This window comes from Patagioenas fasciata, chromosome 4, assembly GCF_037038585.1.
Source record: "Patagioenas fasciata isolate bPatFas1 chromosome 4, bPatFas1.hap1, whole genome shotgun sequence".
Classification (NCBI taxonomy): Eukaryota; Metazoa; Chordata; class Aves; order Columbiformes; family Columbidae; genus Patagioenas; species Patagioenas fasciata.
This window is the reverse complement of record NC_092523.1, coordinates 47,137,997-47,151,985: the sequence shown is the minus strand read 5'-3', so window position 1 is coordinate 47,151,985 and position 13,989 is coordinate 47,137,997. Positions and strand designations below refer to the sequence as shown.

At 38.9% G+C, this 13,989-nt stretch overlaps 1 protein-coding gene across 7 annotated transcripts in view; it reads left to right on the top strand.

The window, feature by feature from the left end:
• Positions 1–13,989, top strand: part of TRIM2 (tripartite motif containing 2) — an 89,574-nt gene that overhangs the window by 50,446 nt on the left and 25,139 nt on the right. For 6 of the 7 annotated variants that reach the window (XM_071807782.1, XM_065836232.2, XM_065836233.2 and 3 more), the window contains exons 2-6: positions 1,296–1,477; positions 3,587–3,824; positions 7,669–7,820; positions 8,457–8,637; positions 11,790–12,513. In XM_071807782.1, coding sequence (XP_071663883.1) covers positions 1,344–1,477; positions 3,587–3,824; positions 7,669–7,820; positions 8,457–8,637; positions 11,790–12,513 — 1,429 coding nt within the window. In that variant the 5' untranslated portion in view covers positions 1,296–1,343. The remainder of the gene's footprint in view (positions 1–1,295; positions 1,478–3,586; positions 3,825–7,668; positions 7,821–8,456; positions 8,638–11,789; positions 12,514–13,989) is intronic. The other variant, XM_071807783.1, reaches the window with a different exon arrangement.

Here is a 13,989-nt window from a genome sequence, read left to right as displayed (position 1 = left end):
CCTGGGGTAGAAACTGTTTAGGGAAGAAGTTACTACGCCAAGAGTGTAGCTGTGAAAGAGCTCAGCTAGGCTCGCTGCTTACAGGGCAGAGGAGCCCCTGGTTTGCTGTGGGTGCTGGAGAATGGGCAGGAATTGCTTTGACAGAGACGCTGCAGTTTGCTCCCCAGGGAGTGAGCCTGTGCCTCCCTGTGCTCCAGCCTGCTAGAAACACTGATGGGGAGGAGTTCTTGATCGTCCACCCTGCCAGGGCCTTTGCTTTTCAGGTTTTCCTAAACTATTTTAGCAGGCAGTTTAATTTTCTTGGAGGTTGCTTCCTCCCTTTTGTTCTCTGTCCACATATTGTGTTGGCTATAATGTGTACCTCCATCTGACAAAAAACCTCAAGTTTTTCTATCCCTGTGGCTTGTTCCAGGACAGGATATGTTCCAAACCTGGTGGCATTCCTTTAACTTGTGATTTCAATTCTGTCAGTCAGTAGGCTTTTTTCTTACCCTTTCATTTCATGCTTTATATGCCAGGGATATAAAGAGTCTTCAGTCCTAGAAACATGATTCTTACTACTCTTTCTGTCTAGAATAATTTTTTTCTTGTGTTTATTATTTGGATGTCCTTCATGTATCTTTCACCTTACCTTTGCTGATTCTCAGCAGCTATCAGTTGCCTGTTCTTTGCTTGGTTTCTTTTATCATGAAGATTTTAACTTCACCTACCTCACCCCTGTTGCTGATGCAGAATATGAGCGCTCCCTTCCCAGCGGCTGGCTGGTTCTGGAGGTTCCTTCTTGGGGGCTTCCTGGAGTCCAAACCTACCATGTCTTTGGCAACACTAGTACTGATAAGGTAAAAAATGGTTAGGTGAACCTTTTTCAAACTCTGTTTGTGATTCAGCCATTTGACTGGCTGGTGCAGTTCCCGTTCAAGCATTTTGCCAGCAGTAGTGTAGATATAAGAAATCCTATGTTTGTTAGTACTGGCTGAACCTACTGGCGCAAGAATGTTTTTATCATGGGATTTCTTTGAAAACAGACAGCCCTATAACTCTTTCAGTCTAGAGGCAACATGCCTTTCCAGAATGCCTACTCAGACAGAAGTGTTATGTGTGCTGCTGTAGACTTGACTGTTTCCCAGGCTCTCATCAGTGATAAACCATTTTAGAAGTTTAATTCTTCAGTGTTTTTATTTTATATGAATTCCTGCATAAGGATGAAACATGAGTGAATTACTTGTTGGTTTTGTTAATTCATGAAGTTTATGAGCCATTTTTCTTTTTTTTGTCTTTTCCCCATCCCACTTCAGCAGCGTGCAGGGTAGAAGGGAACAGGACCCATATGTCAGTGGTCTAGGATGGCCAGTGAAGGCTCCAACATCCCAAGTCCTGTGGTGCGTCAGATTGACAAGCAGTTTCTGATTTGCAGCATATGCCTGGACCGATACAAGAACCCCAAAGTACTTCCCTGCCTGCACACTTTCTGTGAGAGGTAAGTCCTTCCCTCATGCTGGTAACGAGGTATTTGTGTCATGCAACAAGCACAGAACAATGCATCTTTTAGTGGGCAGGGAGTTTTTTCTTTACTTGTAAAGGTCATGTTAAGGCATGAAAAAGTTTAGGAAGGCTGGAGGGGCAGGGATAAAGACTGTTAGTTGTGGCAGCAGGAAGAAGAGGCAGCAGTGAGATATTTGGAATGCATTCCCTTTATGCAAGAGTCAATAATAATAAATGAAATTAAACTAATGAATACAGTTAAAACAATGTGAAAGGTGATGGCAGTCAGAATTTGGACCTCAAATTAATAGCCTCAAATTTATACTGATTAGCTTATAATTAAAAACAATAAAAACCTTTCTTTGTTGATTTACTAAGCAGTGAAATAATTATCCCATCATTTAATGTCCAAGGGCTAGACATGATATATACATTATTAATAACCTGTGATTAAATGTCTTCATTATTCTGCAGCTTGGTTGACTGAAATGGAAAAACTCTCTGAAAAGAGATGTGATAAAACAGTAACATGCCCTCTACTGTATTCAGCTGAATTAATTGAATATACATGGTGATACTTAAATGTTATGTTATCCATCAATCAGTTGCAAAAATACAGCATCTGTAGAAAAGTTAGTTGAAGAATTATTGGTTAGAGTTTTTTATCTGATGATGGGATGAAGCTCTTAGGATTATACATTGAATGGCAGGAGAATTTTAATAAATGCTTTTTTTTGTGTGAACATTTAGTTCAGGAGACTACCACCTCTTAGTTAGAATTGTGTGCATATCTAATTTTGCATAGGGTGCAAGAAAAACTGTGGATCTCTGAGTATGTCAGATGAAATGGTCTTTTGTAGAAGAACAGGAAACCCCAACTTTACTGCACTCAGCAGTGAAACTCTCACTGAAGTCAGTGAAATCAAGATTTTTGCCACCATGTCTTAAGTTTCTTGACTTCAGTTCCTGTGTAAATCCTAAAGTCAGCTTCTGGTTTTCACTGTAATCCTCTTATGTTGATCTGGTTATGGAGAGAGGTTGGAAGAACTCCTCCAGTGTACTGCTGATGTACAAAGCATAAGCTCTCCTTTCACAGAGGTCAGGAGGAGGGTTGCCAAGGGAGGATGAAGAGTGGTGCAAGCAAAGCCTGTGGGAGTGGATGAGAGCTGTGTAGCTGTGCAAGGTCACACTTTCTTGGTTGGCACCTCATGAGGAATTTTGGACTCCTGAAGAGCTGCATTCTGCAGAGCTTATGGGACTACACTGGACTGCCAATTGCAGTTGAATGTTTCATTCCCAGCAGCTGTTAACTTGATTTTCAAGGCCAAAAGTGGCACTATCACCTAGACAATTCTGATGCACGTTGTTGATCACAGAACTTTTGTGTCAGATTTACATTCTGTGAAATTCAGATTTTCTTAAAAATAAACCAAAACTTTTTAACAAAACAAAACTCACCCCTCCCCTTAATCAAACACAAACAAAAATCTTCCCCCCAAACTCCCCTTGACACAAACTGTGATAACTTAGGATGTGCTTCTCTATGGAGTAAAGGGAGCTCTGTTGATTCTGGCTAACTGCCAAATAACTTTCCTAATTGAAAGAAAAAGAAAAATGTCCACTGGGACCAGGTTTTAGCTCTGAAATACTAAACCCACAGATACAAGCTAATAAAGGAGATTCTACTGGAAAGACCAGGGTCAACCACCGGTTAGTCAGACACAGGCTCAAATACTTGTTGCAATAACTTAATGTCTGTCAAAGTTTATCTGATAGTTTAGTATTTTTACTATCATGTGAGCAGGATGCAGTACATGTCTGGAAGCATGGATCCGCTCTGCACAAATATCTCAAAGGCATATAACAGTGACAATTTTTTCAGCTTATTGAGCCTTTTTTTTTTAATGCAGCAGAGGAAAAAAGATCTAAGGGAAAAAAAAAATCCCCCTAACCACTTTTACTTCTGAAGCCTGGTGATGTACCTTTCCTTTTATAAGTATGGCTAGCACTATTTTGAACCAGTTCTTAGAGTGAGGGGAGGTTTTTCCCTCTTTGATGATATTTTCCCTCTCTCTTTCTTCCCTTTCACCTCCCTTCCCCATAGGTGCTTACAGAATTACATTCCAGCCCATAGCTTAACCCTTTCTTGCCCCGTGTGCCGCCAGACCTCCATTCTGCCAGAGAAAGGGGTTTCTGCACTCCAGAACAATTTCTTTATCACCAACCTGATGGATGTCCTGCAACGAACGCCGGACAACAACATTGAAGAGTCCTCCATCTTGGAGACTGTCACTGCTGTTGCTGCGGGCAAACCACTTTCCTGCCCCAATCATGATGGAAATGTAAGTGAGATGAACTCCTCTGATATGTACAGGTACTGATTTGTACTGACTGGTCTGGTTTCTCATGGATATTTTGTTCTAAAAAGATAGTGGGAGAATTGGAATCACACAAGTTCTTTGATTTTATAATATGTCAACAGAAGACAAGGGTTTCTTTAAAGATAGCTCAAATGGTCTTAGAGGAGAATCTTAAAGTAGGCAGGATATTACTTCATCTTACCAGTCGTCTTGGATGATACTGTCTCTTAGCACATTTGGTCAAGATTGTTGTTCTGCAAGTGCTGAACCTTGTACCTGTGCCTTGTTGGGATGGGTTTTCATAGTTCTCTTATTGGTAGACTCAATTATTGCTGTGGGAACATGTGGGCTTGTTTAGGTATTATGTGGCAGGGACCTTATAAGCTTAACTTACCTGCACACTGAGACAGTACCAAAAGCTATGTGAGCGTGTTAACATGAGGCCAAGTAAAAGGGTGTCCTAGCTCAGCACAGGCTAGAAACACAGAGCTTCCATTTATCCTGCAGCGTTTTGTGCATCTCATGCATCAGTCCTTTGGGTTTTCTCCCACCTACTTTTTTTACCCAGCATCCCCCCACATACACTCTCAAATCATGTAAGTGTATTTATTGATTGGCAAGTACCCCCAACTGAGCAAGTATCCCTGGATCATGACAAGAACAGCTCTAATTCTGCTTACTTCACAATTTTTAATGTTAGCCTGTGTGGCTTCATGATAGGCACATGAACTCCTGTTCCATAGCCAAGCTTATGCAAACATGTAAGTAGATCACATTGCAAAGCTGAGCAATGTTGTGTTGTAAACTGAATGCTGTGCTTCTATGCAAGCCAAGAAATATGTGCCAGTATTTTAAGACACCTTTCTGAGAATGTTTTATTTGATACTCAGTTTAGGTATATTGGTTGTATACGAATAATTCAGCTGATAATTAGTAATTACTCTTGCAGAGGAACTGCTTAGTTCCCTCTCCTTTACTGACCTGCTGGAGTTGTAGAACTGATGTGCTGTACACTCCGATTAATGATTAACTGGTGTAACTTTTTTGATGTGTACTATACCTCTGTGTGTGTAGTGGTTACTGATTAATACATTCCTCGTTTTTATTTGCATTTCATTGGCTCTCCTTAAAATGATTCATAGTTCTTTTCTGATATAAGAGACTGGTGAGAGCCTTTTTCTTGAGACCTGAACTTTGAAGGGCTGGAAGTAGTGTGCTTTGGCTTTGTGAAATCTAATTCAGAAGCATCTGTACCCTTGATCATGTAAATAAAAAAGTTTCCGTAAATTCAGTTAAGTTACAATAGTGAAGATTATACATGGGTCTCTGATTAGATCATTGTGCTGAAATATGCTGGTCTGGTTTAAGGTAGGAGTTAGTGGATGTGATTTCAAAACCAGTGGGTATTAATGCTCATTTTGTTACAGCTGAAGGGAACATTGTAGTTGACTTCAGTGGAAATATAGCTGAAGCCAGTATTAGATGCCAAAGCATATCATGCCCAAGAGCTCTCCTCAATTTAGAAAGGATAAATTGAGGCAAATGTTTTTTCCTGAGACATTTTCTAAAGCAAACCTGTTATTGTGAAAAGCCTTCTGGGAATGTCACAAAATGTTATGCCTATGTTGGGCATTGAGGGCAGAGAGGAAAAGCCAGGTAATACATGTCTGTCTGTAGTTAGAAATTAATCTTACCTGATTGAGAAATGCTAGACAAAATCTTAGGAAATCAGCTTATCTAGGGACTTGAAGCCTGAATTGTATTAATACTAGGTTTTACTTCTCCTTCAGCTAGGGCACAATCCAAAGATTTTAATGGGAAATTAAATCTGCTTCACTCAGAACATTTTGAATTTGACTGATGCAAAGAGGACTATTTCTATGCAGACATACACATTAGGTCTTTGTGGTCTGCTTGCTATTATCATTCTCTGGTGTTTGTATAAAGAAGAAGAATATTGATTAAGCTAAACTTTAATATGCCAATGAAATGCTTGCTTTCTTATCTATGTTGCTGCAAATATAATTATGTTTATTATGAGGTGTTCAATAGGGAACAGAAATATTAAATTATTCTAATAATTGTATCCAAAGATAAAAATATTGGATAAGTATAGTAAGGGGCTTTTAAAAATATCTTGAACCTAGGCATTAAATTATGAAGAGTCAGAAAGATGAACTTTTGACACTCATTCAAAATAAATGTGGTTGTGTTTTTTTTTTTTTACCATATAAAAAGACTTGAATTTCCTAATAAAATGTTGTTCCTTTTGGTTGTTTCTGGTTGCAAATTTTTGAAGCCTTTGAAAATAATTTAAATCCTAAACTCTGTTTAACTAATTTCCTTTATGCACTGTAAGACTGCATCACATCTTAATGTCTATCAAAGTAACCGTCAGGCCCCAGAAAGTCTACTACTGTGAGACTGATAAATTCACAGTGACTGGAGTAGGGTTGTTGGGGGCTGTCATTGTTTAGAAAATCTACTTTTTTTTTTCCTTGCTGATGTATTTGATCTTACACATTTTATTTGAAGCAGCTTTTGAATTTTCTTTAAATTGGCTTACATGAATGACCCAACAGATGACTAAACCCTCATTGCATATGAATCCCGTATCTTGTGAACTGAGATAAGAGGGAAGAATGGGAATAAGACGGAAAGGAGCTTATCAGAGGAAAATCCTTATTAATGCTAATAGCTACATGCAAATCATGGCTCTTGCTTCTCCCTCCTAATTCTCAAAACAACTTGGAGCAGCCAGCTACATTGCACAGTGCTGGTACAGGCCCCTTTGCTCACCTGAAAACAGCCAGTTCTATACAACCATCTTGTTGTCAACCAACATCTCCAGCAAAAGCATCATTGTGCAAGAGGTCTGAGTGCCTGAAGTATCAGCCAAGTTATTCAAGATTCTGATGCTGAATGTAAGAGAGCTGCCAATGTCTTGCTTTAAAGCATATGCTATGAGCTTCCTTACATACTTTTAGTAAGCCTAAAATGCTCTGTGCTCAAGCACTTCCTAGATGTGAAAGAAAGTCTCAAACCAAATTTGCACATATGTGCATTGTTTTGACTAATGTACAATTTTGGCTGCAGCACTTTTCTGTTTCCTTCATTAAGATATTCAGAATTTTGGGTGTTTGTTACATGTAAAGATCTTTTTTTTATCTCCAGACAGCATCTTACTGAGTATATAACGGGTTGAAACAATCTCCTCCTCCTTCAAGTGTAGATCAGCACTCTTACTATAACCTCAGATTTTAGGTTTTGATGGTTTTAAGGGATTAATAATGGGATATGGAGATTTTTCCCTGCACCATGTTGGTTCATTTTGGGTGACTTTCTCTAGCAAATAAACATGCTATTTGGTGAGGTCCACTGAGTTCATGTTCCATGGGTGGCACTGTTATGTAAAACGGTCTAAGTTTACACTTCTTTGGCAGACCCTCTGGGGAGACTAAGGATCAAATTAGCATGGGGACTTGAATGTCCTGTTTTTTGAGTTGTTTCATGGAGTTGAGAGAGACTCCAAAACTTACTACTACACAGTATAAAGATAATGTCAGGGCTAGCCTTGACATCCAGCATTCTGTTTCCCAGGCTGCTCTTCTGATACCTTCTGACAGAATGAAATCCATTTAAACCAGGATTTTGAGGTGAAATACACAAGAATAACATCCATCTTTTAGACAGTAAATTGGTAGTGTCCAAGAAAGAAGTTTTGTCTCAGAGCTCGGATACTAACATGAGTTCAAGACCCAGTAAGATGTGCTTTGAGTGATGTTACTGGTGCCATGTTTGAATTTAGAATTGTGCACTTTTCCAGGTGATGGAATTTTACTGCCAGTCTTGTGAGACAGCCATGTGCCGGGAGTGTACAGAGGGAGAACACGCAGAACATCCCACGGTACCACTCAAGGATGTGGTGGAACAACACAAAGCTTCCCTCCAAGTTCAGCTGGATGCTGTCAACAAAAGGTATGGAGGCTCCTCTAATTATTTTCTGTTTTCAGTTCTACCACTGGCTTCCCATGTTACCTTGGGTAGATCTTTTAATGTGCTGGTGCTGTGGACCTTTACCTAGAAAACAGAGATAGTGAGGCCAGCATAAGGAAAAAAATCCATTAAGTGTGATGCACTGGGGGATTAGAGAAAAGAGGAAAATATTCCTGTCTTTCACAAAACAGAAGCCATTAGAAATGCAGGTGTTCTCCAAAGAAGGGGCATAAAATGTTGAGGAGAAAAGTCCTAGCCAGTCATGAATTTCATGATAAATAATACTGCATGTTTAAAAGACTAATGCAAACACTACAGATAGATCTAGTTACATCTTCCTAAGTGGATACACTTGCATAAAGAACAGAGGATCTAAGACCTCCTAGTTGGAAATGCCTAAAGTCTAATGGATTTCAATAAGGGAAGGCCCTGTATTAGCCTTATTTTATCAGACCAAAACCACTATATGGTTATAAATGGAATAAACTTAATTATGGGAAATAACCAAGTTTAAAGACAGCCTGCTGATGAGATTGTTTCTTCAAAAGATATCAGGGCAAGGGCCAATGTTCAATGACTTTTGAAACAGCAATCTTTGTAATTTAATCCTTCCCTCAGGCTTCCAGAGATCGACTCAGCACTTCATTTTATATCTGAAATTATACACCAGTTAACCAACCAAAAGGCTAGCATTGTAGATGACATTCATTCCACTTTTGATGAACTCCAGAAGACTTTAAATGTGCGAAAGAGCGTGCTGCTTATGGAACTGGAAGTGAATTATGGCCTTAAACACAAAGTAAGATGCATGTTTTGTTTCAATGAAAAGCTATTAATTTAATCAGCCAGTTTTTACAAATGATGCAGGATGCCAGTTCAACAAATCGTGTCTGAGATCCAGAAGAGAACATTATTTTCCTGAAATCAGGTGCTGCAGAGCCTTGCTTGTGGGTGCCCAGCCTTATAAATGGAATCCAGACCCTGTAAGGGCAGGTAGCCTTTGTGCATAGTGTGTGAGGATCTAAGATGGCCAACACACTAAGCAGGCATCTGCTTAAAGCCAACATGCTGATGTGCAGGTGAAAATAAGTGAACACTAAAGGAAAGTCTGAAATCCTTGGGCTGCAATCCTAGGATACACCACGCTAGCCCCTCCCCCAAGATACAGGCCAAGCAATTTCTTCTGAAGAACTCAGCGAGGCTTAATGTTTTGCTTTAAAACAGTTTTCCTTTCAAATGGCTGATAACATATTTCACATTAGATGTCACTGGTTGAAACACATAAGCACTGGAGGGACATCTCACTTTCTCAGGGGAATGCAGAGAGCAGTAGATGCCAGAGCTGTATGCACTCTTTTACTTCCTACCTGGGTGACTGAATCTTCTGTTTCCCCTCCCCTGTGTTGTAGACTAAGCTTCAGAAGAAGAAAACAGAAGTCTGCCATTTTTCAAAGAGTAGTCTATATCCTTGTGGGTTGGGTTTTTGTTGAGGATTACTAAGTCTGAATCAGGCAAATGAAAGAATTTAGTCCTTGTTGTCTTGAGCGTCAGTTGTCTGTTTTATATAAAAGAGAGATCTCTTCCTTCAAAGTAGCCTTTAAAAGAAAGCACCAATAACTGAAGTTTCAAGAGTGACCGATAATATTGTCATCTTTGGGCATTCTCTGCGATTGCTGAACAGCTTGAGCATCTCCAGATGTCTGAAACAGAGGAATGCTACATTTCTGGATCTGGAACAGACTTGATCATTAGGAAGTTATTGAGCTGCTGAGCCTGTGAAAATGGAGGAATTCTAACATGTGCACAAGATCTGTACTTTCATGAACAAAAGGAGATCAAAACCACTGGGGCACAGAATTTAGTCATCTCCAGAGCCCAGCAGCAGCTGAGGAGCTTTTAGCATCAAAAATTTGGACTTAGGTCCCAGATTCATCTAAACGTATCCAAGATGTCATAAAAACTTATTTTCTTAGCAAGCAAATATACTTAGGGTGTGTACAAAGTTCACACAAGATGGAATATGATGTTAAATTATCTTACTGTTGTCTAAAGCAATTTAAAATAGTTAAAAAGATGAGTTTGGATATTAGAGAACCACATTTTTACAAAACTGCACATAAGCAATAAAAGAGGCATCTCCTCTGTTTACACAAAAAAAGAGCGTTTGGAATTGGATTTTGCTTTTGAATGAAGAGTACTCCTGCAAAATAATTCAAACCCAAATATTCCGTCATTCTGATCATGTACTTTGCAAAAATGAAAAAAATGATAGGGCTACATTTACTAAAAGAAAATTGGCAATTCAGTTTCAGTTGTCCAATGGACTGAAAGAGGCCTTGTGTAAAATACTCCAAACACATTGTAATTATTAGTTATGGTAGGACTGAATATTTTCCATCTTTATAATGGAAAAAAACTATTGAGAAAATTATTTTAAAGCATAACTGCAAATTGTCTTGCTCCTCAGTTTGTGGCTTGTTATGCCAAGTATATGGGTTTTTGTCATCCTGGGACTTATTAGCTTTGCTGTTCAACTACTTATGTCCTGGAATAAAGATAAGGCAGATGAGAAATGCCTGGTATTGAATCCTGAGAGGTTTATAGATGTCTAGAAAAACAGATAATTAGAAATTTCAGTGTAGTATTGAAATGTATTCATTCTGTTTTGCTTGCAAAAGATTTTGTCTTGTTATCACTTTCACATATCAGTAACTCATCAGCCTGGATTTTCTGTAGTGACTGAAAAGCAGATAGCTTTGTAAAATTCAGAAGAAAAATGCCCTTAGAATGCAGTGTCATTACGTGGTATGCCTCAGCAAGGGAAGAGTATGTCATAGCAATAAATACACAGGGTCTCTAACTTTATTTTAAAATCAAATGAAGTGTTTCAAAAATATTTACTTTAGAGTGATGACCAACAAAATAACTTCTCTGGTGCATGGTAATGTCTGTGCCCTAGTTCTCTGTAGGAAAAACATACCACATGTGTGACTGGGTACTTTGGTTTGGGAATTTCATCAGTGGAGAGTGTGTGGGGTAGCTGGAATGTTTGGGCTTTCCTGACTATCATAAATTTCTCTGCTAGGTTGTTACAATTCAGGGATCCTTTTTCCAATTCATTGCAAAACTGGTTTAAAAGAATATGTTAGTCTTGCTCCCAGCCCACACCTAATAATTCTGAGGTCAATACTGTTTCAAGGACTTTAGATGGAGGGCCCCAACTAAGCCTATAATAAAAGCTGGCCCTCACTCTTAAATACAGAGTAGCTACTTGCTGCCCACCAAAATTTTAGGCTACTCAACCCAACACTTTCCACTATCCACGACCCATCTTTTATATTTTGCTTTTCTGCCTGCTGAAACTGGGCAATTAACTTATTTGCCTCTGCTGGGGAGACTTTTCCTTTCTTCACATTTAGATTAAGAATCACATTTTTCATCAGGATGAATGGATCTTGAGAGTGCCTTCTTGTCTGTCTCCATAAAGGAGTAACCCAAGGTTTCCCTTGGCTCTGAAGGAATAGTTTCAGGAAATTTCTTGCAGCCTCCCTTATTAGTGTGCCTGATGACTCAAAAATAACTGTATTTCTGTGCACACAGCTCAGTAACTATCTCATTAACTTTGACTGATGAGAGTCAAATGGAGCAAGGTTCAAAAAAAAGAAACAAGACAGGCAGATGAGGTAATAATTCAATCTAGTGTGAAAGTGGATCTGTGAAGCCTTGATGACCCAAAACAGGGTACATTTTTTTTGTCTTGCAGCATGATATTCCAAGAACATACAGGGAATCAGTGTTGCGCTTCTTTTAAAATGAATCTTTAAAACAAACTCTAAAATAAAGCAATATAAATTGTGTTTCTACAAGGGCCTTCATACATAAAGCATGCTACATCTTGCTAGGATAGTTCTTGTTACATGATGCTAATCTGGTGTTTGGTAATGCACACAGGTCCTCCAGACGCAGCTGGATACCTTACTTGAAGGACAAGAAAGCATTAAAAGTTGCAGCAACTTTACGGCGCAAGCACTCAACCACGGCACTGAAACTGAAGTTCTCCTGGTGAAGAAGCAAATGAGTGACAAGCTGAATGAACTAGCCGAGCGGGACTTCCCGTTACAGCCCCGTGAAAATGATCAGTTGGACTTCATAGTGGAAACAGAAGGTCTGAAGAAGTCCATTCACAATCTGGGTACTATTTTAACCACTAATGCTGTTGCCTCTGAAACAGTTGCCACAGGTGAGGGGCTGCGTCAGACGGTGATTGGGCAGCCCATGTCCGTCACCATCACAACTAAGGACAAAGATGGGGAGCTCTGTAAATCTGGAAATGCTTACCTCACTGCTGAACTGAGCACACCTGATGGGAGTGTAGCAGACGGAGAAATACTTGACAATAAAAATGGCACTTATGAATTTTTGTATACTGTTCAGAAAGAAGGGGATTTCACTTTGTCACTGAGACTTTATGATCAACATATCAAGGGCAGCCCATTCAAACTTAAAGTGGTCAGATCAGCAGATGTGTCCCCTACCACTGAAGGGGTTAAGAGACGTGTTAAATCTCCTGGCAGTGGTCACGTGAAGCAGAAAGCTGTGAAGAGACCTGCAAGCATGTACAGCACTGGCAAAAGAAAAGAGAATCCCATTGAAGATGATCTGATCTTCAGAGTAGGTAGGTGGCTTATCTGCTCCCTATTGACATGCTTAAAAATAGTTCAGGGACACTGGATGAAAAAATCTAGAAGTTAAAATATTTTAAAGGTAAAGCTGTAAGCAGAGAAACCTGGTAATGCCTTTAGGACTCTTGATTTTTTTAATACATAAATTTTAAACACATGCTTCAGAAATTCTGTTTGCAGCAAATATTTAACTGGTATTTGAGTTGAAAAATGCATACATTTGATAAAATATTTTACCACCTCTTCTGTACTGTATTGGGCAACATAAAATAAAAATATAACAAGATCAATGCTTCATATTAGATTAAAATACTTCTTTAAAAAGTTGCAAGGCAAGAAGGGAAGTAGGAAGATTCCTCCCCTAAAATTGTTGCCCTATAGATTAATCTAATTAAGTAACCTGGAACTATATATACTGAATCCTATGGTCATATATATTTATTTCATTATGTCAGCCTACGACAAAATGACAATTTCCTTTATTTGCTACCCTCCTCCCAGTCCCCAGAAATTTCTAAACATGTTTGCTTTTTTATATAGTGTGATGTTATCTCTAAATCTGTAGACTTGTAATGCTTGGTAAAATATAACATCTTGGGTCGTTTACTGTGATATTTTTTTCAGGTCTTTTATGTACACTGTTTTTAAACTATACAATAATAATTTTAAAAGTCTGTATTTATTGTGTTTCTATAATGTCTGCTTATATAGTTAGAAAATACTTTTCACTTTGCACAACTCAAGAAAAAAGCAAGTTAACTCTTAATATTTACAAGTTACCATTTTAGCAGTATGTGTTACGAAGTTTGACAACCAGTCGGCAAGGTGACTTTCCCCTTTGTAGCAGAGCATGGATGGTGGTTCATCCTGGAGGGTTTTGAAATAATGCTATTGAAAATTCATCTGGACATCATTTGTCAGTTGGTTATCCCTGTCCAGCTAATTTCTATCCATCAGTATTTCTAATAAGTTCTTGCGATGACAAAGAGTACATGCAATAACATAGTGGTTTTGTATCAGAAAATGTATTCAGCAAGCGTGCATTGCTGGCTGAACAGGACAGTACACTGAAACCTTTGGGTGGAGCTACTCATAAAATGACCAGCCTTTCTGAGATGGCCAGTGCATTTCTTTGTATGATAAATGACCCCATAAATATAAGAAATCACAGCATTTTTTCACAGAGGCAATGATATCCAGCTTTATTGTCACTGAGGCTAAGTTTTCTGGTGACTGCTGAATAAAAAGTTACGAATATGATGTAGAACAATTCACACTGAAGTTAAAGCCAACCCTACTTGGCAGTAACCGTGCGCTACCATCCAAATCTCATAGGCAACCTTTGTTAAATTAGCACCCAGACATAGCCCGCCCTTTAGCAGGAGAGTGTTCTTGTTGCAAAAGCTATTGCTTTAGTCACCACTGGAAGAACCTGTTAGCAATCCTGTGGGGAGAGAAGCCCTTGCACA